The sequence below is a fragment of the Neopsephotus bourkii genome, unplaced genomic scaffold (assembly GCF_033783945.1).
Source record: "Neopsephotus bourkii isolate Nb327-2 ecotype Australia unplaced genomic scaffold, CSIRO-AGI_Nbou_v1 NB_1016, whole genome shotgun sequence".
Taxonomy (NCBI): domain Eukaryota; kingdom Metazoa; phylum Chordata; class Aves; order Psittaciformes; family Psittacidae; genus Neopsephotus; species Neopsephotus bourkii.
The window spans coordinates 1552604-1576711 of NW_026901505.1; the positions used below are offsets into that span (position 1 = coordinate 1552604).

Genomic DNA, 24108 nt, shown 5'->3' on the forward strand with positions numbered 1-24108 from the left:
AGGCGGAGCCGGTGCGCGGGCAGGTGAGCGGGCAGCCCGGCCCAGCCCCGGCTCCTGCCCGCGCCGCCGCGATGCTCTGAGCCTTCCGGAGCACGGAGGAGATGGAGCCTCTGGAGGCGAACAGCAGCTGCAGCAACGGTGGGTGCGCCCCGGGCCGGGGCAGCGCGGGGGGAGCGGGCGAGCCCCGGGAGGTGGCGGGGGCCCCGGTTCCCCGGTATTGCCCTCCCGGCTCCGGGGCTGTTCTCTGTCACTGCTCTGCTTCTCTGGACTTAGGGGTTCTTTCCCTTTTTCCGAAGTCTGTGTAGGAACGGGAAAACTCACCTCATGCGCAAGCCACACGCAACTGCACTGCCAGCAGCGAGCGCTGCCAGCCTTAGAGCAGACGCAGAGGACCTAGGGTTTTAGTTTTTCTTCCTTAAAGATTACCTGACCCATTTGGCAATAGCCCCATCCCACTGCCTTATATCTGTACCTCGTAGCACGTTGTGGAGGCTTTTACCCTGCCGAGGAGACAAGATGTCCCTCTGTTTCCCAGGAACTGCTTCCACAGTCAAGGATAGCTCTCTCTTCGAGAAAAGCCCTATTAAGGAATCTTTGGAAACTCATCTAGAAAGTCACTGGATTTTTTTCCATTGGAAAAAGTTTGGATCCAGTTTGGATCCAGATCCTCAGCTACACATGCCAGGGACTGGGGGTGCAGTGATGCAAGCACTAGCCAGTCACTTCAGGAAAATCTGGGGCTGCCAACAGGACTATGAGCAGTTCAGCCATTGCACTGCACGACAGAAATACTTGCTCTATAATTCCTTTGAGTTTAGACAGAAGATCACAGTGTTTTCCTACAAAGGGACTTCTGTGACACTCTACCTGGCTCCTCCATTCCCCACAGTCGGTCATGCTACACACAGAGAGGAGATTGCAATAGAAAGATGTGCTGGGTGTGGTAGGGGTGTGAGGATAGGAATAAACTCCGCAATTCTCCCTCCCACACACAGAAACACACCTTGGCTAGAGACACAGGGGATTAGTGCTATTGGTGTTAACAGCAGAAAACTGCCTGCTTTCAGTCCTTCCGCACTGGCAGGCAGGGCTTAGCATGCACCCAGGCACTCTGCAAATAGGTAAAATAAAACCCTTAGACAGTAGAGACAACAGAGATTAAAGTCTGGACCAGGACAAGCCTGTTATTTTACAAGCGGTGATCCCATGGCACTGCTCAGAACACAGAGCTGAAACAGATGCACAGTTACAAAGTATTGGCATCGCTCCACATCAAACCCAAAGCTGGCATGCTGGCAGCTACAAGGATTAGTTATCTGGAAAGCACAAAAGCCTTTGAATTAACAAGGTTGAGTGTCGATAAGGCGTAGCTCAAACCCAGACATTGGAGCTTGGTGCAGAGACTGGCATAAATATTTGGAAATTCAAATTTCTTTATTATAGTGATCCCTGTGGCTTTTCCATTCCAGTTCAGAAACTTGTGCCAGTTTTCTAGGCTGGCAGGCATATTCAGTGTCAATGAGCTGCTTGAACATCACAAATCTATCACTCGACACGTTGCTATTTCCATGTGCAGTTAAAGAGGTGTCCTGGGGGCTGGTGGGTGTGTGCCCTCAGGGTGAGAGCATGGGTATCTGCTCAGAGGGACATCTGAATGAGTCCAAAGGACAATAGAGGCACTGTTGATAGTCATAGCAATAATTTGCTGTTTTATCTGTACAGGGTCTCTGCTCACCCTTTCGTGCCTTTCCCACCGGGTTGTGTGCCAAGTGATTGGCAATGCTGACCCTGTCTGGGACAATGGGACTTCGGATAACTCCTGGGTAACCCGGCTAGAAACCAGTTATGGATTCTACATTGGCCTGGGCTTGGCTGTCTTCTCCAGCTTCCTCATCGGAAGTAGTGTCATCCTCAAGAAGAAGGGGCTGCTGCGGCTGGTGGAGAAGGGAGGCACCAGGGCAGGTATGGCTTTTGTGGGGGTAAGAAGGGGGAGATCCACCTGTTCCCAGAACTCCAGCACTCATAAGGCAAGGCAACACGTCTGGATACACATAAGCTTCCATAAGCAATGTAAATAAGACCTTTTGTGGATGTATTTTTGCAAGACCTAGATATCAGCACTGTGCTGGAGCAGAGGAGCTAATTTACAGAGCCTGCACTGGAATGGCTGAGCTAAAAGCAGCATTCCCCTGCCTTGCACTGCAGATAGCAAGTCACATGCACTATGTGATAAGAGGAATAATACACATCCATCACAGCTAGGCTGTGTGCGAGGAGTTGGCGTGAAAGCTCTTTGAAATGGCCCCCTTTGCAAAATGGTACAAGTCATCACCATGCCAAACAGCAGAACAGCACAGCTCCATGACCCCACTCTTGCCCTTATTGATGCACTAGGCAGTTTTACCAGCAAGTCACTGAGACAAGGATGAGGCCCCATGTGCTTTAATTACATTAGCAAAAGCCATTCATTAATGCAAGACTGCAAGCCTGAAATCTGTGTGAACTCTGCTTGTGGTCTTCAGGAAGGATACTTCCGAGCTAAGTTACTCAACATGTGGATAACTTTCCTCTAGCACCAAGCTCTCAGGGAGAGGTGTGTGTTTATGTGCACATATATGTGGATGGGAAACGGTGGAGGAGCACTGCCTACAGCAGAATTGCACTGTAGAATTGACACATCCCATCAGCACTGTAAACATGCACTCTAGCAACAGCTTCAGCCCTACCTGGCACTGACATACTTGCATAACTACAAAACAAAATAATGATAATTAAAATACTACTGCTGCCCAGTTCTGGCCTGGGAACAACTCTTAATTCATTTTACAAAGGAAGTAAATATCAGTGTTCCCAAATGGGGACATAGAGGCATAGGTCAAGTCCAGAGCCAACAGCACCTGAGCTGTAGGCAAGTCTTGGGTCCATCTCCATTCTCTGCCATTATGCTGCCCATATGTAACTGCTAACCTCAAAAAGGTCTGCTTTTTTGGCATTATATCTGCACAGTGAAACACCACTATTGTTTTGACTGTAGAAAATGCCCCTCTCCTTCCCTCCATGAACTCCTCTCACAACAGAGCCAAGTGAGTAAACCAAGTGCAAACCCCTCCCTATTTTTCAGGTTGTTTAACCAAGAATTAGAGATTCATGACATGCAACCATAGCTGACAGTAAGAGTTCTTGGGAAACAAACCCAGCCAAACAAAAACCCCCAACAGCAAATAAATCAGCAATTTTTTAAGGCATACCAAAGCATAACATTTGAAGTTGTTGAAAAACAAGAGGCTGAGTTCAAGCAAAAGATTTTTTCACATGTCCCGAACAATTCATGTCTGCCTTTTCATTCCCCCTTTTCCTGTCTTGTCCTTTAATCTCTCAGTCCCAGTATTTCATCCCTGCTATCTGAGAGCACATCACTTTTCTCCAAGGCAGGTCAAGCACTTGTGTTACTGACCAGTCAGGTCAGACTTAGCAAGAGCACAGGCTCTTTCTTACCCAGCAAAATCAAGGTTCACAATGTCATCAAACTCAAGCTCCTTACATCTAACAACATGTGGGTTAAGACCAGAGCTGGATTAGTTCCCAGCACAGTGTGTCCATTCTTCATTTATATGCACATTTTCTTCCATTTAGCTGTTCCAATGCCAGCAATCATTTTTCATCAGAAATGCTCAGTCACATAATGATGCACATGAAGTTAACATTAGGATTTCTGACAGTTCAGGCTGAGGCCCTATGATACAACTATGATACAAGGCAGTGTACAAATGGAGCAGATAACCACTGGTACAGGACACAGGGAGCCTTCACCACAACCATACAGCAACACAAACTATGGCACCACATGCCTGCACAGAACAACAAGCCATCGTTTCCTCTCTTCGTCCTTCATAGCTATAACCCTCACTTGAATTAGAAAACCAGGTTTGGAAAAACTCATTGCCTTACCTTAGTGTCCATACGTGAGACTCCACAGCGAGGCAGTGCAACATGAGGTGAAGCAAAGGTTCCTCACAGGCAGGATGCAGCTGGCAGTGTCACAGAGAGCAGTCTTTGGGTGGAGGGTACCCAGCACAGAGTAGCCCCTGCCATCCTTCATCCCTCTGCTCCAGGATGATGCACAGGGAACAGGCAAGTGGAACATGCCAGACAAGACATGACCAGTCTATTGGGAGCTCAGCTGGGGTGTTTATTGATGCATTGAGAGGCTGATGCATCCTGATGAATCGGTGAGGATGACCACAGCTGCCAGGGCTGAAGGGCAGCCCCAGGCCCCTTGCTGCAGCAGGGCAGGCTGCATCCCAGGCCCATAACCGTTGGGCCAATAGGTGTCATTCCCACTGCCACCCAGGATTAAATCACTGTTTTTATTGTATTTGTGTTGTCCAGCCCTAAGTGCCAGCCTCTGCTAATCCCTTGATTCAACATAATTTCCATATAGGACATCTCTGCATATTGAGTCCTTCCAGGAAGCTTTCTTTGTCGCATTCTTCCTCTTGCAATTTACATCTCTACAAAAGGCTGTTTCCCATCTCTTGCTCTGAAGAACACAGTTGTTAACTCCTGCATATCTGTGTGCTTTGCTTCCCCAGGAGATGGAGGCCATGGTTACCTAAAGGACTGGCTCTGGTGGGCTGGCTTGTTAACCAGTAAGTAGAAGCTGCTTTTCTGGGTTTTCAGCTTTTCCAGTGTGGCTGTCCCTGTGAATCAGGTGTAGAATGAGCCCAGCATCTAGTGGCTTAAATCCTTTTTCCTGGCAAGTTCCCCATCCTCAGCAGAGGCACCTCAAGGAAAGCAGTGAGCCACACAGAATCTCCCATCTTCCTGCAGGGCTGGTAGGACTTGATAGCTCAGTTTTACCGGATCAAATGCATGAAAAGCCAGGTTTTAATAAGGTAGTTGGATGGTCTGCCTGCATACCAGGCACAGGGCAAACAACCTCCCATGCATGCCTGGGGCCTCCGGGAGGTTACTGCTGCTGCACAGGGGTGATAAGAAGGAGGTGTTGGTAGCAGTTCCTTTCTTGAGGAAAGCTTGTTTTCTCTTAAAGCCAGCCTTAAAACCATTTTGGATGCTGTACATTACATTATCTTCCCAAATGGAATCACAGCCATTTAGAGAGCAGCAGGTTTTACAAGAGAGTCTTTCGGAGCAGTCTTTTTTGGCTCTCACCACTGCAGCAGCTCCAAGTACCCCCACCTTGCTCTGCCCTTGCAGCTCCTGCTGCATAACCACCACAGCACAACCCATAAGCAAGCACACAATACTCACTGCTCAAGGAACAAGGACATCTCTGCCAGAGAACAACACCACAGCCCCATGGAGAGACATTTTGTAGGTGAGGAGCTGCCACCCAGCACTGTGCCCACCCCTCATTAACCACCCAGACTCAGTGCAGCTGCCTGTGTTAATGAGCTCATATGGATCAGCTGTGACAAGGTCAAGCCCTGGCACCCACAGCCCTGTTCCATGTAGTGCTGGGCTGTAGGGATGCTTCTCTCCTTGTATTAATCTGTAGTAGATTCGCACCCATTACCTGGCCCTGTTTAGCAGCAGCATGGAATCCCTTATAAAAAATACCACTGTCTAACTGATGTCTCACTAGGTTGCAAGCCCCAAAGAGAAAACACAGGAAGCCTGCTGTAACCCATTGCTACTTATTTTTCTTGTGTTTGTTTAGTGGGTGGAGGGGAAGCTGCCAACTTTGCTGCCTATGCCTTTGCTCCTGCAACGATTGTGACGCCTCTGGGGGCTCTGAGCGTTCTCATAAGGTGATTTATGTGTCTGTAATTTGCAGTTTGCCTTTTTGTTTGCTTGTTTGTCTTGGAAGATAGAAAGATTTGAAGTGAGAGGAATATGATTTATTCTGCCTAAAGGAAAAAATGTCCCATGGTTTCTAGATGTTGTCCTTTAGGGGGATCATTTGGAAAGTGATGAATTAAGTAGCATGCCTTTGGGGACATAAGTTATTGCAAATATCAGTGTTATTTTCTTCTTTATTACAGTTCTTTTACCAATTTGAAGTTTTGTTTGTTTGTTTTATGTTGTTCTCATAGTGAACAGCACGAAAATATAAAAGGGTCAAAAATGTCAGGCTTGTATTTAAACCCTGTCATTTGCCTTTTATGTCCTAGGCTTTTAGGGTGCTTTAATGTTGTGCATTTGTATTTCTGTCTGTTGTTAAAAGGGCTGAAACCCTATTTTATTAATTTTTAAGAAGGAGCTTCATATCAAAATACATGACTCCAGGTAGTGAAGGCTCTATAGAAAGTTTGTTATTGTGAAATGCAGAAGCAAACTGAGGGTTAGGGCTGCTCCGGTGTCTTGTCCCAAATTTTTATGGACAACAACTAGGTATTTCTGCAGAGATGTCTGTAGCATCCGTACATTCAGAGCTTCTCTGGGCCTTAATAGTTCTGATGATTTAGTTACAACTGATGGAGCTCTTTTGTTGTTTGGTTGGGATTTTTTCTCTCTGTTTTTCCCAGAAGTCATTTCCTTGGGCTCTAAAGGCATAGTAAGGGCCAACAGTTCCTAAGTGAATCTGTAGACCTTGAAATATTCCTGAGGGTGTGCTAACGCATTCAGCATTTTCCTCACCTTGCTGATACATGAGCTGTGAGCTGGAGATCACACCTGCATCTCTGCGGGTTCAGCTGTCAGTAGATGCAATGTGATTGTGTAATAACACACTAGGATCCAACAAATTTGCTCTAAATGTATGTTCTTTTATCACATTAAGACATTCTTTACCTTATTTTAGCTCCTGTTCCTTCTGTAAAGGACTTTAAAGGAACTGCTGACATTTTTCTGCCCTGTGCAGTGCCATCCTATCTTCATATTTGCTTGGAGAACGGCTCAACATGCTGGGAAAGCTGGGCTGCATGCTGAGCCTCGTGGGCAGCACTGTGATGGTGATACATGCCCCAGAGGACGAGGAGGTCACCACTCTGGATGAAATGTCTTCTAAGCTGAAAGAACCAGGTACGCAGGAGGTTGTGTTCTCTCTTGGGGGTGGGCAGCATGTACTGCTCCTCATGCCCACTGCTCAGTTTTGAGTTACTTCTCTTCCTCTTCCAGGTTTCCTTGCTTACGCTGCGATCCTCTTGGCTGTCTGCTTCCTCCTGATCTTCTACTTCGCACCCCGCTATGGACAGAGCAACATCCTCATCTACCTCACCATCTGCTCTGTTATTGGTGCCTTCTCCGTGTCCTCAGTCAAGGGCCTGGGGATTGCCATTAAAGGCTTCTTTGCCGGCCAGCCTGTGCTGCAGCACCCATTGACGTGGATCCTAGTCGTCACGCTGGTGGCATCCATCACCACACAAATTAACTACCTCAATAAGTCTCTAGACATTTTCAATACATCTTTGGTGTTTCCCATCTACTACGTGTTGTTCACCACCATCGTCATTACAACTTCCGTCATCCTCTTTAAGGAGTGGGTCACCATGACTGTTGTTGACATCATTGGGACAGTTTGTGGCTTCCTCACCATCATTTTGGGGGTGTTTTTACTCCATGCCTTTAAAGACATGGATGTCAGTTTAGGAAATCTACCACAGGTCCTCCAGGATGGGCAGCAAGCGCCAGTCACCCGAGATGACAAGAACATCCTGATAGAGGTGGACAACTCCAGCATTGCCCCAGAGGATAAACCCAAAGTATTCATGATCTACACCTAATGTGTTATATGCAAGGGTCTGGAGGTTGGGTGAATGGGCTGATGTCAATATTCCGGATGCTAGTGAGCAGTTTAAACAGGAAAGGCAGAAAATAAAACCAACAGCGTCTTATCCAAAGCTTGGTAGAGTTAAACCAAGTCTTTCTCTGGGCTTTTGAATTGGATCTTTGTTATGGTGTGGCAGCAAGGAGCGGGTTTAGTCCTTACTGGGCTTTAATACATGGAGCCACTGAAAATGAAAATCCTCTTAAAATATGATCTCTGAGGCCCCTTCCCATCTCTTATTCTTGGCAGGGAATTCTAACATTCACTCTTGCACTCCTTCCCCAAGTGGCCATTGATGTGTTTATTTCCAGGCCCTGACTGAATCACTGATTAGTGTTTTTTTGTCCTTTTTTCCCTCTTTCTAGGCACTTGCATGAGCTCCAGAATACACACCAGTATCTCTGACAGGTAAGAGACAAGGACTGAGTGGTGCACATCTATTTAAGCTCTGCTCATCCTTATTAATTACTTGCTTTGCAAATATGGGACAAGAATATTGGTGAATATGGGCAAAACATGGTGAATTTTTTGAGAAGGCATTCACTCAGGCTCAGTGGCAGGACCCGTGAAATGATTTTATAGGATGATGGCAAATCTTTTTCAGCTTTTGGTTTTTGTGAGGTGCAGGAGTTTCCCTGCAGCACTAGTTAGTAACTAGTTAGCGTTACTTAGCTTTATGTGGCGTTTTCTTTATTTGGGCTTTTTCCTTAGCAGCAATGGTGCCCAGGCCATGCTGGTGTGATTGGTGAAGCCACTGGCCCTGTTTTAGACCTCACTTAGCAAGGGGCAGCCCTGCTCAGGCTGGGAGCTCTGGCAAGATAAACTCCATGTCAGGAGAAACACTGCCACTGTCTGCAAGACTTTGTGGCTGGTGAAAATCTTTTCAGGATGAAAGAGCAAATGGCTGTAACTTTTCAGTGTATTTTTTCTTAGGAAATGTCTTGACCTTGGAGAGCCTCCCAGCTCTTGGAGCCCCATGACTTCTCCTGCTATCATTTAAACTCAAAAGCGTTTTTGTTGTTTAAAGGGAGGTATGAGTTGTATGTTAAAAGATGAGCAGACATAAGTGAATGATGCTCTGCAGAGCTGTAGGGGTGCAGTTTACTCCAGAGTGGTCGTGTTCACGCCTCTCCATCTTTCTATTGACAGCATGGATGTTACCTGGACTCTTGCACACGGGTCACCTTCAAACCCCCCTTGGATTTCTGTCAGTGGTGAAGATGAAGCTATGTGAGAAATAACATTTTAATCTGGAAGGTGAAAAAGGGAGGTACTGCTGCAGTTAAGTTTTTCTCATCCTGCTGCAAACGGAGATTTGAGCACATCTTCTCACAATAAATCCCAAACAGGGAGCAGCAAGGCCTGAGCCAGCTTTGTCAGGCTGGCTTGATCCAGAGGCAGCTGTGGCTGGGCTAGCCCTGGAGGACTGATGCTGTCTGAGATGCTGAGCTTATTATACCTGGGTCTGAGCATCGCTGAGCAAATGCAACATGGGTTTGGGGGGTGGGAATATGCAATCTCTTGTAACAACATTTCAATTATATTTTTTTGGAATGTGGAAAACGAAATAAAGGCTTTTTCTAAAAAAAAAAGAAGAAAAAAAAAAAAAAACCAACAAACACCGTTGCGGGTGAACCTGAACGTTTTTCGTGATTTGTCTGATCTTAATGGTGAGGCCCTAAAAGATAAACAGGCTGAGGGACGGCTGGGTACAGCAAAAAGAGCACCTGGGCAGAAAATAAACCAGCAGCGCCCTCGTTTGGTAGCAGAAAATAATCCAAGTAACTGTCTCGGGCTTCTTTTTGACATCGTAATTAGTGTAATGCCTTATGCATCTAACCTTAGAAAAGCCTGTAACTGGGATCTTCTTTCCTCACTTCCTAGAGCTGCATTTCATAAAAGTCATTTACTCCTGCTATCTGTGGACAAATGCCATATTTAAAATGAAGGTTTGAATCGAGTTAATGATATGGCACACTGATTAACGACACACACTTGCTAATGACAACTGACAAATTTATTAAAACCAGGCAAAAGGCACAATGAATTGCATTCTTCAAGTATTTGCATAGAGAACATTATTGTAAACCATTAATATGTGGACACAGGAGAAAGTGAGATGTATTTTGGTATCTGTTCTCCCAAGGTTTCACCATCTTCACTCCTCCCGCAGTTCCCCCGTTCTCATTCACTCAACTTGCACATATATGAAAACTTAACAGGATTTACTTAAAACTACCTTTTGGAGACTTTATGGCATTCCAGCGATAAGGTTTTCCATTAGAGTTTGGGCACATGCAGTTCTCTGAGCTTTGTGTGCCCATGGGCTTTGTGATCACATAAAATACAGTGAAAATAGTTTTAGTGATACTTTTTGGTAGCATTTTGATAAAGATCACTGATTGCAGCAGAAGTCTGCTGCTGCCTTCAGTGAGGGCTCAGATACAAGGTCAGGTTCTTGTGGTTGAAGCTGTACTACTACAGTGTACGCACAGCATGTGTCCAGCCTACTGCTCCACCTGTGAGCAGTAAAACACACCATTACATAGCAACATTAGCTGCACCCCAAGAAACAGCATATTTGGGGGTTGTTTGATAATAGGTTGTTTATATGTAATATATTCCAACTACAGAAAAAAGACATTAAAACATTAGAAAGCTGATGTTTCTTCACTTGCCATCCCTTATTTTGGGGAGTATTTTAGGATGGTTTTTGTTCCAGGCATATAGAAGGTAACAAAAGGTCCAAAATGGTCAAGACAAGGAATAATCTATGAGAAATTCAAGACAGACCCTATGTACTGTTTCCTTGTGGAGAAAGAGGTAGTGAAGTTGCAAAACCTAGTACGATTTAAGTCATTTAACTGCTACAAATAACTGCACATTTAATGAGTGCTTAGGGCTTATCTGTTTTGTTATATTTTGGGTCTTTTCCAATCTTTGGGAAATAACTTTTGGGAGAGAACCATCGGACAAGACTTTATGCCAATAATACAGTTTCTCACATGCACAGCAGCAATCACAGGATTTGTCCATAATAAATCAGACACAACAGAACTGTTGTAGCCATAGCTCCAGCATTCCCTGTGTTCTCCAAGGGAATCATTTCAAGAAAAAAAAAAAAAAGAAAAGGAAAAAATCTGGCATAACTAAAGGTCTTAATTTAAAATCCTGAGGAAAAAACAATGTAAAACAGCCCAAACTGTTGGGAGGAAAAAAAAGAAGGAGGTCATAAGGGAGGGTCCTCAGGGTCAGAACCATCAGCTGCTTAAAGTGCACACAGACAGCTCTCTCCATTCACATACTGGAGAAAAAACCTGGAGTAAATGAGCTGCCCCACAAAAGCACCATGTGTTGCAGTAATATTCATGTTGGTTTACCACCTGGGCAATTTGAAGGTAAGTTTCGCACCGGTATGGGGATCAGACAGCCCATGCTGAACTACTGCTCAGCACAGGCTGAAGCCTGAGGAGACACGTGCAAATATGTCACTGATCCATGGTACCGCATGTTGGAGAGAAGGTTTCAGCACTGGGTTTTGCTGAGCTTCCTTCTGGCTATTTGCTCTTGTCAGAGTTTCTCTGTCGTACCTTGACTATGTCCCAGTGCCACTGATGAGAGCACACGGGCTGCACTGGGGATGCTTTCCTGTCGTACAGCACTGAGGCAAGACAAGCGAGTGCTGGAGGACAGGCAGGTTGCAGTGCTCTTGCTGAAGATGACTGTATGGGGAAAACAATCCACTCTATTAAAGCTAATCAAAATCCACTGTGACCCACAAATTACTTCAACCGGGAATATTTTCATGGTTTGCCCCCTGTTGTGGCCTCATTTGCCACCCACTGTAAACTGAGAATAAGCCAAAGAAAGTTCCAACAGCTGCCTTCTGCTGTCCCAGGAGGCAGTGGTTTCTGTATAGCACCAACCTATGCTCCTGCAGCTGTGTGGATGGGCTGAGGAAGCCAACAGGGCTAGGTCTTACATGAAAGTCCACCAAGGCCAGCACCTGCACTCAGAGCTTGTCCTCCCTGGTAAGACTTAAACAACTGATTAGAAACACATGAAATAGCTCCATCCCAGCACTGGATATTGCACAGTAATATTTAAATACCGTATGGACAAGTCATTCCTATATGGAAAACGCTATCAGCAGAGAGGGTTGAGTTCAGCTTGGCACGTACCAGTGCAGTTCCTGGAGGCACTCCTGCCAAGCCTGACTGCAGCTTGTTGAGTCACATAGGAAATGGGAGGCTGGAGGAGAGGAGCCAAGACCCTGCCTGTGGCCGTGAATGGGTTTCTGGGTGATGAAGGCCATCCAGTGTCCTGTGAAGGTTGGAGCCAGCCAGGAACAGTGTGCTTCATGAGTGCCCACGGGAGCCTGGCTTCAAGACATTCATTGCTCCAGCTGTCCTGACACCAGTATTCTGGATGAGATGGAAAAAGGGAAAAGAGAGAGGAGTGAGCATTGATGAAAGAGCAGACACTGCCCTCTCCTCCTGGAGCTGATGTTACAGCAGCCAGGGAAAGCCTGTCTCCATTCACATGCATTCTTACCCTAACACATCATGTAGCAAATTCTCCCAGATGTCTTACCTGAGGAAGTGCTCAGGGATGCGGAGAACTGAGTCAACTGTTTTGCTTAACTCAGTAAATCAATAAGGATCAGGTAAACTTTATTGCCCTGCAATAAAGGCAATCAACCCAACAGCCTCTCCATTTCCACCCACCAGCGCTGTGCATGTTTTACATGATAGCAAGGTTATTCCCTTCAGAATACTTTTATTCCCTCGTGGTGAGGGGACGCTGCTGGGCTTCCCATCACTGTGCTCAGTGCCTACCTCTGTCACAGGCTGGAGTTGTCCTGGAGTTCTAGTGTGTGCAGGAGGCAGCGAGATGGCAGAGCTGTGCCCTGGCCAGGCTCTGGGTCTGTTTGGGATGGGATCGGCTGGCAAAGCTCTCTGCGGTGGCCGAGGTCTAGAAATATCCTACACAAGAGAGAAATAGTTTTGATTTCCCAGCCTGGACAGATGCCCAGCCTGAAAACAGAGGTAGTAGTTGCAGTTTTATATCTAATGGATGCATAAGGAAAAACAGCAGGAACCCTACAGACTAGGCAGGAGTCCCGACTGCAACTCTGCTTGTAGCATCCCTGGCCGAGACAAAGACTGAAGGGATACAGGTAAAAATCCATGCTTGCAAAGACCTCACCCTCTCTAAAGAAAGGATGGAGCACAGGTAGCTGCTGCTGTGGCTTACTGTATTACACAGGTGATCAGTGGTTTTCAAAATGCATGAGTTTTTCACCTATGAAGTTTCATGAAGACTGATAGCTTTAGGCTGCTGGGTAGCTACCTTCAAACTGAGGACAGCCAAACAGGGTAGCAAGGTTCCCACCTTGCTCTGCCTTCTAAATGGAGCTGTGGGCTGAAAGTATGCCACATTCTGGCTATTACAGGATCCAGAAATTTTAAGCCTTGAATTTTGCAAGTAATAGGGAAGCAGTGTTCCAGAGCCTTTTAATCAGCCACATTATTTATTCACTTGGACACTCATACTATACGATTGCCAATACAATGCCTGTAAACCTTATATATTTGTATATATACCTATGCCCGTGCAAACACACACAGCCCTGCACCCACCTACATCAGTTAATACTTTGTTTGTGCACACAGCTGTTCCTAATAGGATACTTGGAGCATTGAATTTTCCATTCTCCTAGTGGGTTTCAGTGTAAAGCATGCCCCTGGGGAGAAGTTACCCACTCGAGAACAAACTGCCTGCTGTTGCTTAGTCTCTGAGCTGTCGCTGGCTTCCAGGTGTTGACTTAATAAGCACAGCTGCACTCACAACTTGGAGGGGACCCAAAACCCGTGCAGTGTCCTTAGACTATACACAAATGCAATGCTTGTCGGCTGCGTCAGCCGATGCTTGGGGATCCACTGCTCTCCAAGGACCTTGCCCTGTGACTCTAGGAAGGACAAAGCAGGCTAAATGCCACCAACCACGAGGTCCAAATTGCTCCTATAGGAATAGCAGGAGAGCAAACCTGGCAGATACTGCAGACATCTAGGAAGGACACTGACACTAGCAAAGACTGGAATGAATCGTTTCTCCTGTACCTTCCACACCTTGTGGCTCTCTCCAGCCCCAAAATAGCAAGGTTGCTTTTGGAAATCCTAGGCAAATCATTCCATCTAGAAGACCTTACTGAAATAAAGAGACGATGCGTTGAGGAGGGAACACAGTGGAGATTGTGGGGAACTTGTCAACAACCAGATGTGAAGCATACCTATTCCTTATTTACTACAGCCAGCTTCCTGCTTTTGTTTTAGTTTTCTTTCCTGCTGAAGTGCCGGCTGTTCACAGGAACAATGGAGCTAGAAACAAATCCCATTCACTAAAGTATTTTGGGTTTGTTTTCCTCTCTATCCTTCAGAGACTGCCTGGGAGCTAGGCTCCTGCTATCCTGTAACTGAGCCCTTGGCTTCTTTGCTGGCCCTAACCTAGTAAAGGAAGTAGGGAAATATTTGGGTAAAATGAAGTTAAGGCAGTCTGAATCATTTACCATCTTTTCCATAATAATGTGGGATCTGTACTAAGCTTAGACCAAAATTGCTAGCAAAAGAAGTAAATCAAAACCCTTTCCTTATAACTCTCAAAAGAACCTTGTGGTCAGGATGCTGACATAAGATGGGGTCAGTCTGGGTTAATTCTAATGTTTCCTATGCAACATGCTAAAAGTCGCATTTATGCTTCACATCAGAATTTATGTGAGGCTCCCGAGGCTTTAGTCCAGGAATGGTCAAATAGAAGATACCTGGGGGATCATCCCAAGGCATGGAGATCTCGTACTCAGTACTGAACCTCAGACTTATCATTGACTGGTAATCCCAGAACAGCTTGTTTCCAGGAGACAAAATACATACAAATGGTAAGAAGAGCTGTGCTAGGCTTGCTCAGGGAAAAGTCTGTACAGTCCTTTTGTTCCTGGCACGTTATCTATTTGATTTGCAGCTAAAAAATGTTTATATGACCTTGGTGAAGTGAATGCTTTGTGATCCAAGGTACCTGACTTCATGTCCAGGTCAGAGGTATCAGGGGACCTGAACTAAGAGTAATGGTGTGTGCTATTGTTGAGCATGGTCATTGTCTTCTACTACAAAGTGAGGCAGACCACCAGTGACTGTCCTGTGGCAAAATAGAGCATGTACTAGTGAGCACAATAACTCCTACACCCACCAGGGTGAGAGGCATCACTCTCAGTACAAACTTCCCATCAAACCACATCTGCAGGACAGCAGCACAACCCCGTACCTGAGAGACAGTGGGTCTGGGAGCAGGAGGTGCTGGTCTGCTTGGGGGTGTCCGACGGGCAGTGTCCTTTGCATTGGGCTGCCCCGCACCACACATGTAGCCAGTGGAGAAGGCGGGTGGCTGCTGCAGGTTTATTCGGAGCCCTGGAGCTTGCTGGGGAGGAGGTTTTGATGGGATCTGAGGGAAGCCAATCACCTGTGCAGAAGACTTGGAGTTAGGTGTTTCCACTTCAAACCACCTTTTTACTCTCTGCTACACTTTTGAGGATCTACATCAGGTCTGTGAGCCACATAGTGGAAAACATCCCCTGCAACACCAGTATGTCTAGTAGGTGTTTTACCCATCCTTTGATAGAACCTCTCCCTAATCACAGCTGGAGAGGGAACCACTTCCCATATCTTAGTGAGCAGCAACTCTCCCCAGGGAGGTGGAAGTTGACCTTGTCCCTACCTTCCTCTGTTCCTGCGGGGTTTTCAACTTGAATGCAGGGTTTGCGTGTCCATTTCCAGAGGTGTCACTGACAATGACAGAAAGAAAAGAGTGTTATTTCCTTGGTACATTTTCTCCTTTTTCTTTGCTGTATTTTCCATTATATTTTAACTGAAGGAAAAAAAAAAAAGAAAAGAAAAAAAAAGAGAGAAGCAAATACTGACTATACCAACAAACCCATGTAGTTATGTTCCTGACAGCCTTTGCAACTTCTCTTCTGTCCTCACACTGAAAAGGGGTGGATGCAGGCAGGCAAGGCACCACACTGACAACTTACCTGAACTGTGGGGTCTTCTTTAGAGAACAGATGGCAAATTTATTCCAGCATTTTAGATAGTAGAATAAAAACAAGATGATGAGAAGGAGAATGGGAGCCAGGACTGCAAGAGTTATCGCAACTGCTGAAGGGCCTGAGGGCAAAAAAGTAGAGTTTGTTAAATGGAAAACTCTGCTCCTCATCTAATTCAAGTGCCTCTGAAGTGCCATCATAGTAGATTTGGTCCTACCCACCTTCAGGCATGGGGGGACCACTGTCCAAGCTTCCACCCCTTCCCTGCTTATTGCAAAATGGGGGGGCCCACCCCTGGTTGCAGTGGCAGTTCTTGTTGTTATTGCAGACCTAGAATAAGAAGACTCAAATACTTTAGTCCACAGACCAGAAAATGCATCAAACATGACAGAAAAGAGCAAATCAAGAGGCTGAAGTCCAGAGCAAACCTAAGCATATTGTCAGAACTGAGTTGAACAACCATACACAGATGAATGGCAGCCCATGCTGCTTTAGTCTGAAATGGAGATGAAAAAGACAACACCTACTCCATGACCATGGCACTTCTTGTTACAGCTTTCAGAATCAAATATGATGGATGTGTTCTGGCAGCGTCCCTCAAAGCAAACCTGTAGAGAAAGGATCCAAGAACTCAGTGTTAGCTCTTTGAGCTATGCACCATACTACTGCCTTGTGTGGTTTTGTGACTTGTGGGGTCCCAGACAACACAATTAATACCCTGGGAAAGATAACAGACCGTGAAGTTAACCTGGTTCCCAAGCAAATATAATCACTACCCTAAATCCCAGCTAACACACATCAGAGAGAGGAGTGGGAGCTCAGAAGCTGATAGCTTGGCCATGCCTATGTGGCAAGTCTCTGAGGGAGCTTTCAGATGTCTTGATTTCTTATGGTGTGTCTCACCTTTAAGCAAGACAACCTCAACCAACTAGCAGATCCTAAATTCAACGCTGGCCCTGGCCTCCATCTGGCAAAGACTTAAGGTATGGCCTTTGGTGTGTATTCTTCCATTGCTTCTCAGAAGCCTCTAAGAAATTGTTATAAAAATCTCCTAGAAAGACCTTAGACGTAAGAAATTAATGGCTTGATATCCTGAACTTCCCCCCAAGCCATTACAGGTTTGTACCTACATGATGGCTCCCACATTTTGTTCCTGTCAGCACCAAGCCAGGATCCAGCATCTCCTTTTCTTCACTGTCAGATCTGTACACATGGGTCCCTCGGCACCTCAGCTCCGTCCTCTGCATGAGGATAGTTGTATCTATGGCCACTGCGTTGGACTGCAGGGGTTTGGAAGCAGAGCTCTGGCACTGGATCTTCCCGCATTTAGCATCTCTGATTTCAAAGGAAAAGCTAAAGTGATTATTTCTGGCTTGCTGGAAGTTCTGTAGGCATCAGCTCTACATGTGAATTAAAGCAGCAGTGTTGAGTCATTGCTCAATGGCGAGACATCAAGCATTTCCCAAGAGCTAGCCCAAGCAACAGTGCTGGGTACTGATGGCATTATTTCAATATCCCCATGGGTAGGCCAGCCTCAACAAAATCACAGATACAACTAAGAAGTTTTTGTCTCACTTTAAAAGCTACATTTAACTTATGGATTTGAAAACCCCTCTTCTGTTGCTTTGAAAGAAAATACCAGCTAGGTGTTTTAAAATGTAAAAGGCAGGGGAAATGGTAAACTTAAAGCTTCAGTGTGAGGAGCTCTTAAGAGCTCTAAGTCCAGCAGGGCTGCAACTGGTTTCCAGGAGGCAGAGGGGGGTAATAAAACTGATCCATGTTCTGGTTTCATCTACTGCCATATATTTTTGTGACATATAAAAATATCTCCAATGAGCAGCTCTTGGCTGCCACACTCCCACCTCATCTCACACTTCCTGTAGTTGCCATAGATGTCCTTCCCACAGTTCCCATAGGTGTCTCCAGCGGCATTAACCTTCTCGAAGCAGGCATCTGGTGCTGGCCTTGCTCCTGCATGGAAGAGACTCATGTTGCTATGGAGCCTCCAGCCCACCTCACTCCATGCGAACCACTCAGTTGTTCTATTTCTGGGATGGCTTGAACATGGAAAATTTCTGCTGCTTCTTTCCAAGCAAGCAGGGCAGGAGAAAAGGCTCCCCAGACTTTGCTACTGATGACAGGTATGGAAGGTACTACTGCTTTACACAGGGTAATAATAGCAGGATGCTACATAGTATTGCCTGTTCGAAAGACAGCGTATTTTACTCCAAACAGTGTCCTTACCAGGCCCCCACAACTGTATGCACTGGTCTTTGTATGTGAGGCACATGCCACTGTAGCAATAGGCCTTTCCTCCATCACAGGGAGCCCCATCGATTTGATAAGAGTTGGAGGGGCAAAATGGTGACTCGCCAGTGCAGTATTCTGGGAGGTCACAAAGTCCTGCTCTTTCCCTGCAGATTGTTCCTGGAGACATCAGCTAAAAAGACACAAAGGAAAAAGACTGAATTATTGCTTGGCTCCTTTGTGGTTTCATGTTTGTGCAATATATCCCTGTAGACGAGAAAAAATCCTGCATGTGTCTCTTTATCCGCTTCATCTTAGGCTTTTTGAGGTCAGCAGTGATTCAAATGACTCCGCAACTTCATTAAGTGGGTGAGCTGTGTAAAATCAAATTGATGACTGGATCCCTTCCCTAGGTAGTGATGAGATCATGCACACAAAATAAGGATGCCAGGTCTCAAGGGGACACTGATCCAGCTCCCTCTACCCTAGGGTAGGATCTGATTTAACTCAACCATTTCTGGCAGATGTTTGTGTAATCCATCCTCAAAGCCCTCCCTCTTTGGGAAGTTTGTTTCACTGTTTGCTGTCATTTCTGCTAGAGACATTTTTCTAATGAGTAACTTCTGTCTCCTTTGTGGATGAGTTTACCAAGTTCATTCTTGTCCTTTCCACCACAGGCATAGAGAACAAAAGGGCATGCACATCCAGGAGGTTTTTCCAAGTCTCTTGTGGGAGAAGTGAGTCCAGGTGAACTCCCAGAGCATTATTTTCCACAGCCCAGGATAGGTCAGTAAGAGCACAGAGGTAAACGTGCAAACCCAAAACTGAGCTTCAGAGAAATGTTTGCCTATGTTTATTTTTGAGTTAACTTGTTGGCAAACCTTGAGATCTTTGGCTCCAAAATCAGAAACACATTTTAACCAGCCTCTATAAGGAAAGCTGAGATTTAAAATTATAGTGGTCATATGTATACAATTATCTCTGCTAGCATTTCTTCATCAAGCACCTGGGCTAAAGGAACTCAACTGCATCACAGAAAAAGAGGATTCAGAGCAAACAGAGATTCAGACTAATCCCCAGAGGAAGCATTTGCTTTAAATGCTCTGTCTAGATTTCTTCTAGAGCCAAAACAGAGAAATACTCATTCTGATTCATCCCACCCCTAAGTAAGAAGCAGTGAGACTTCATTCCAGCAGCACTCACAGCTTAAGTTATCACAGGACTCAAATCAGTCATCTAGAAGAAAGGACCCCACTAGTTTGATTGCACTGTAGCTGTTGTACCTAAAATTCACATTACTGTTTGCAGGTGAGGAGCTGAACTCCACATTTGGCTGTGTTTGCTCCCCTTTCCCCTCCAATTTTCAGCCTTACACTTCCACCACCATTATTCCCTCCCTTCTCTTAGGAAAGCTCTGAGATCCCACCTTGCACTGATGACAGCAGCTGCCATGAGCACATTCGGCACCCAGCTTCAGGGAGCAGGTTCTGGCATCACAGCAGGGGTTATTGCATTCCTAAAAGACAGAGAGATGCAGTGGAATTTACAAGGCAGATGTTCAAGACAGGAACATGCCAGAGCATTGAAGTGTGAAGCTGAGGCTAATCTGTTCTCATAACTGATGAATTACATGCACAGAAAGTAACACCCTTCCTTCTACAATATGTTCATGATATCCAGCATGTGCTGAATTACAGTACTGCATAACTGTATCCTCTGTTGTACTGACTGGATACTCCAAGTTTTGCTCCTTACATCTGGCAAATCTGGGCTGCTGGTTCCAGCTCACTTTTGTCTTATTAGTCAAAGTATGAACTAGGAAAAGTGAGATGTAGTGCTAAGAGAATCTCCATCATTATAAGGAATGGGGCTGTAGGTAAAGTGAACTTACATATGGAAATGCAACATCTAAGATTGCTTTTTGTTTTCTTTTTTAAATGAAGTTTTCATCACCTCTGTTCAGCCATGGATTACAGAACCCCTGAGTTCTGGGATGCATTGTACTATTATACACTATTAGTTAGACATGATACTTTACAACTTTGATTTACACTGTGTATACATTTATATACAAGGAAGGTATGCACGTTTCCTGCACAAAGAAAAGCTGTTTACATATCACATAACTGTACTTGTGAAATACATAATAAACTCATAGTGTCCCACTAAATCCCACATGGCTGGATCTGAGCAATTGTTACCTCCACCTCTCCACAGTCACACTCCTCCCCCTCTTCCAAGTAGCCATTTCCACATTTCTTTCCACCATACATTTTTCTGGTATCCGGCATATTGGAGAGACACATCCCTCCACCAGACTGCAGGTACTTCTCCAGCTCTTTCCTATTGCACTGGTTGAACACCTTGGGGAATGGGTGCCTGAATGTGGACAGTGTAGAGAAACATCAAGACATACATGGACAATGATTAGAGAACCAAAAAGGAGCACATGCAAATCCTGACAAGTGCCAAAGGACACAGGTCTCCCTCTGAAGTCTATAAAACTGTGCTAAATCAGATTGTGGTTTTGTGTGCCTGTTCAAAATCAGATCCATTTGGATCACCTTTGAAGATAAGGTGAGATTGCACTGCAAGACTGTCTAGAAACAGTGGCCTTAAAAAATAAACTTAATTGAAGCAAAATACGTTGAGTTAAATTTGACTTTGGTAGCTAACAAGTACGTCTGTCCTTACCTGCTCAGTACTGATGCTGGGGCTTATTCCTAACTGCCTGAAAAAGCCGGAGAACCCAGCATTCAGACTGTGAATAACTGCTTGTGAATCTAACTGCTAAAAATAACATTTCTTTTTTTCTTATCTACTGCCTCATTGCAAAGGATGTGAATATTTTCTGCTATGTGAATTATTCACTTCTGTTGCTACAATGCCAGAAGTTATGCACTCTATATATGACCATGAATATGCGTGCTCATGTTGCATGTTCTGCTTGCATGCCACATCTTCACTTCTCACCTAGATGTTTTTCCTTATTTGGAGAAAATAATGTACATAAAAGAAGATATCTATGGAGAAAATTCCCTGCTAAACCCCAAGGAGGAAGGTTTGAGGGAATGGGAAATGTGGCTTTAAGTGAATGGGTTCATCTGACATTTTTACGTGACTGAAATATGGAAGCTGGATCCCTGTGGGTTTCTAGTCACTCTCAATTCCCCTTTCTCTCAAATCCAGCTATTTTTCTTTTAAACACAGGCTTTCTGTGCCTTATTGAAACCAAGGAGTATTCTTATAATATGCAGTCAGTCTGGTCTCATGTCTTCTGACTTAGAAATACAGCCCTATCACTGTGACTTTTAATAAAAATCAGTTCTTTCCTGAAGCAATCCTTTTTCCTCTCATTACCACATTCTAACACACATGAGCTTTTGTACCAGATGCTTTAGAAACCCTGTCAATGATCTATCTATGCATATCATGTGCAACACAGAAATGAAACCCATGGAAAACCTCTGCCAACGTCACACATGTTCTGGTCACCCCTGTTTCTCTGTACCTGCTGGCAATAGGGAGTCCAGGTTTTGCAGAAGGATGTCTGTCTACCCGTGTTGAACCTGCTTTGGGTTGATGGATCATTTGGTATGGCAGAGTGAGAAGCACAGACTCTGATGAGGAGCTAGAGGGGTCCTGAGAGTCTATCAGGACTGAAGATAGGAAAATCTTCCTTTTCATCAGACAGTTTAGAGCTTCATTTCTAAACAGTCAGGTGCCTGTGTTACCTAAGGCTAATCTCAGGCAGGATAAATTCATTGGGAATATATCAGTTTGCTACTGATACATGAGCCAGGGTTTGCCCAGTGGTATTTTCTCTATAAATAGAGAGAATTGGGTCCAACAGGCAGCAACAGACCCACCATCAGTCTGCGTTTGTAGCTCTTACTCCACCAAGGCTCTTGTAATGAAGCCCTTTGCATTTCTCCATTAGATCATGTAAGATGAACTCACCCGGTTGCTGAAGCCATGATGCAGCCTCCATCTTCTGCAGGGGTATTACAGCAGCCAGCTGAATCGTGATTCATGCCAAAATTGTGTCCCATCTCATGGGCAATGGTAGCAGCAACACCAATGGCATTTTCAGAATGATCCTGTGCAAGAGTCAAAGAGGCACATCAGCATTTTACCTGTGCCTGTCCTGAGCCAATGGGGTACGCAGCATTTCTCATTACTACATGTAGAAAACATCTATTCAAGGTATTCCTGCCTATAAGCAGGTCAGCTAAAGGCCTTCCCAGGAAATATTCACTTCCTGAGCTTTAGGAGGTGTCTATCCTATGCAATCACTGCTGGAAAGATACTTCATATTTGGCATTAGCAATTACTTACCATGTTTACTCCTCCTGACTGGAAATCAGAGCACATGGCCATCACAGGAGCCAAGCCCACTGTGGTACCTTGGAAGGGCACACCCCTAAAATCAACCCAGAAAAGACCATGAATTGGCACTGAGGCCCTTGGGAAGTCAAGGCAGAGAAATGCATCCTGCAGTCCACAACTTCATACATATACACAGTATGAGGTGAATACATTTTCTTTAGTAGCATCTTCAAGTATAGGACATCATAGCAGAGCTACAGAGCATTAAGACCTATTTTTCTTGGACTACTATTTGGGTTTATGGGACAAGCAGCCAATCCTATTTTTTGTAATGGTCTGGTGCCAAAACGTGCTCCCCACTGAGCTTCGCAAGAAGCACAGAAAAGACTATTTCTGGATCCTTAACTGGGAACTGTTTGTGAACACTTAATTTACCATAAGCCCAACAGTTGCCATCTTGGGATTCAGGGACCTGACAGAGTACTCGATAACATCTCTGAGGTGCAGCCATGCTCGGCTCCTGCCTGGTGAGCCAGAATTCTGCATTATCCCTGCCAGCACGTCTGAAATGGGAGCCCTGAAAACTGTGCTCAGGACATGAGCAGGTAGATGAAATGCAGCAGTGTTAAAGGGGAAAGAAAAAAAACCAACCAGCAAAAAACAATCAAGCAAAACAAGGGAAACTGCATTTCAGTTGTGCAGGTTTCTCCTGACTTGCCATTATTTACTGGTGGATAAATTACCATGGAAGAGGTAAGGAGATCTTCCAATGACATCTGCATTGCTGGCCATAGCTACTGGCTGTAATGGGATCAGTAGGGTGAGTCACAGGCCATCAGTTAGCTTCCGGCACCATGTCCGCTGTGCCTCAGTGGGATGAGCTAGGAATGAATGACTTCCACAAAGGGTTTAGATCCCCTTTACAGGTCTTGCTTATGGCACAGATTTCCTTGAAGCTCTACATGCAGCTGTGACTGATCATGTGCAGCTGCGTGTGATACACACACACAATAAAGCTGATGCACTTTGATGCATGTGTATGGAGACTGTTGCATAGTCTGGGACTTCAACTTTTCCTAACATGGTTGTGCTCTGGCTGCCAGAACTTAATGCTGACTGAGCAGCCTCTGTGTAAATCTGCCACTCTGAATATTAGGATGATACAACCTTACGTACCACCAAACCCACTTGTTAGAAGCAGTTTATTTGAGGAGAAATAAACTTACGTGATCAGTTGGGCATTATCGTGTTTTCTGTGCACCCTCTGCTTGCTACTCCAGGCCAGAAAAGACTTCAAGGTGGAATAGGGATTCTCACTTACATCGCATTTATTCCAATTACTCCAGATCTCCAGCCCCACCAAGGCAATTCGGATATTCAGGGATCTGTAAAACTAAGATACAGGAAGGAAAAGAGGTGGCAAAATGAGCACCACTGATTTATTTTAAGATGTTTAAGTACTGAGTATGAACCCTGTTAAATGTTACTACAGATACACACGTCCAGAGAAGATGCTCCCTCTGGCAATGCACTGCAATGTCGTGATGCAGCTCTGCAGAGAGGAATGTGCAGCACTTGCAAACCTAAACTTGATCAAACTAGAGACGCCGAACTTTCACTTTTAAATGAATAACAAGAAGAGAAACCAAGACTGGGGACTCACATCATGTTTATCTCTATATATGCCAAAATTCCTGAAAAAGGGAAG

General features: G+C 45.2%; 2 protein-coding genes across 5 annotated transcripts in view; one reads left to right on the forward strand and one right to left on the reverse strand.

Moving 5' to 3' along the window:
- NIPAL4 (NIPA like domain containing 4) lies at positions 1 to 9339 on the forward strand. 3 transcript variants are annotated; one of them, XM_061360165.1, is made up of 8 exons: positions 1 to 138; positions 1723 to 1962; positions 4470 to 4649; positions 5681 to 5771; positions 6824 to 6984; positions 7081 to 7664; positions 8095 to 8137; positions 8879 to 9339. In XM_061360165.1, exons 1-7 carry the CDS (start codon positions 102 to 104, stop codon positions 8104 to 8106), a joined length of 1305 nt encoding a protein of 434 aa, XP_061216149.1. In that variant the 5' UTR covers positions 1 to 101; the 3' UTR covers positions 8107 to 8137; positions 8879 to 9339. The 3 variants fall into 3 exon arrangements, with proteins under 3 accessions (XP_061216149.1, XP_061216148.1, XP_061216151.1); XM_061360164.1 differs by lacking the exons at positions 8095 to 8137; positions 8879 to 9339 and having other exon boundaries at positions 7081 to 8088; XM_061360167.1 differs by lacking the exons at positions 8095 to 8137; positions 8879 to 9339 and having other exon boundaries at positions 4593 to 4649; positions 7081 to 8088.
- Positions 9340 to 10712: 1373 nt separating this feature from the next.
- The window catches only part of ADAM19 (ADAM metallopeptidase domain 19), a 31197-nt gene continuing 17801 nt past the window's right edge, over positions 10713 to 24108 (reverse strand). For both annotated transcript variants that reach the window (XM_061360160.1, XM_061360159.1), the window contains 15 exons: positions 23627 to 23793; positions 22410 to 22494; positions 22032 to 22171; positions 20273 to 20450; positions 19498 to 19587; positions 18069 to 18264; positions 17687 to 17795; positions 16955 to 17159; positions 16352 to 16432; positions 16046 to 16154; positions 15813 to 15945; positions 15497 to 15563; positions 15047 to 15241; positions 12568 to 12714; positions 10713 to 12153 (listed from right to left, as the gene is read on the reverse strand). In XM_061360160.1, coding sequence (XP_061216144.1) covers positions 12088 to 12153; positions 12568 to 12714; positions 15047 to 15241; positions 15497 to 15563; positions 15813 to 15945; positions 16046 to 16154; positions 16352 to 16432; positions 16955 to 17159; positions 17687 to 17795; positions 18069 to 18264; positions 19498 to 19587; positions 20273 to 20450; positions 22032 to 22171; positions 22410 to 22494; positions 23627 to 23793 — 1968 coding nt within the window. In that variant the 3' untranslated portion in view covers positions 10713 to 12087. The remainder of the gene's footprint in view (positions 12154 to 12567; positions 12715 to 15046; positions 15242 to 15496; positions 15564 to 15812; positions 15946 to 16045; positions 16155 to 16351; positions 16433 to 16954; positions 17160 to 17686; positions 17796 to 18068; positions 18265 to 19497; positions 19588 to 20272; positions 20451 to 22031; positions 22172 to 22409; positions 22495 to 23626; positions 23794 to 24108) is intronic.

Bases quoted from the DNA above. Each gene is read 5' to 3' on its own strand.
- NIPAL4 (XM_061360164.1), top strand. From the start codon at position 102: ATGGAGCCTCTGGAGGCGAACAGCAGCTGCAGCAACG. The intron at 4,650-5,680 runs GTAAGTAGAAGC...GTGTTTGTTTAG, and splicing joins GTGGGCTGGCTTGTTAACCA to TGGGTGGAGGGGAAGCTGCC. The intron at 6,985-7,080 runs GTACGCAGGAGG...TTCCTCTTCCAG, and splicing joins TTCTAAGCTGAAAGAACCAG to GTTTCCTTGCTTACGCTGCG.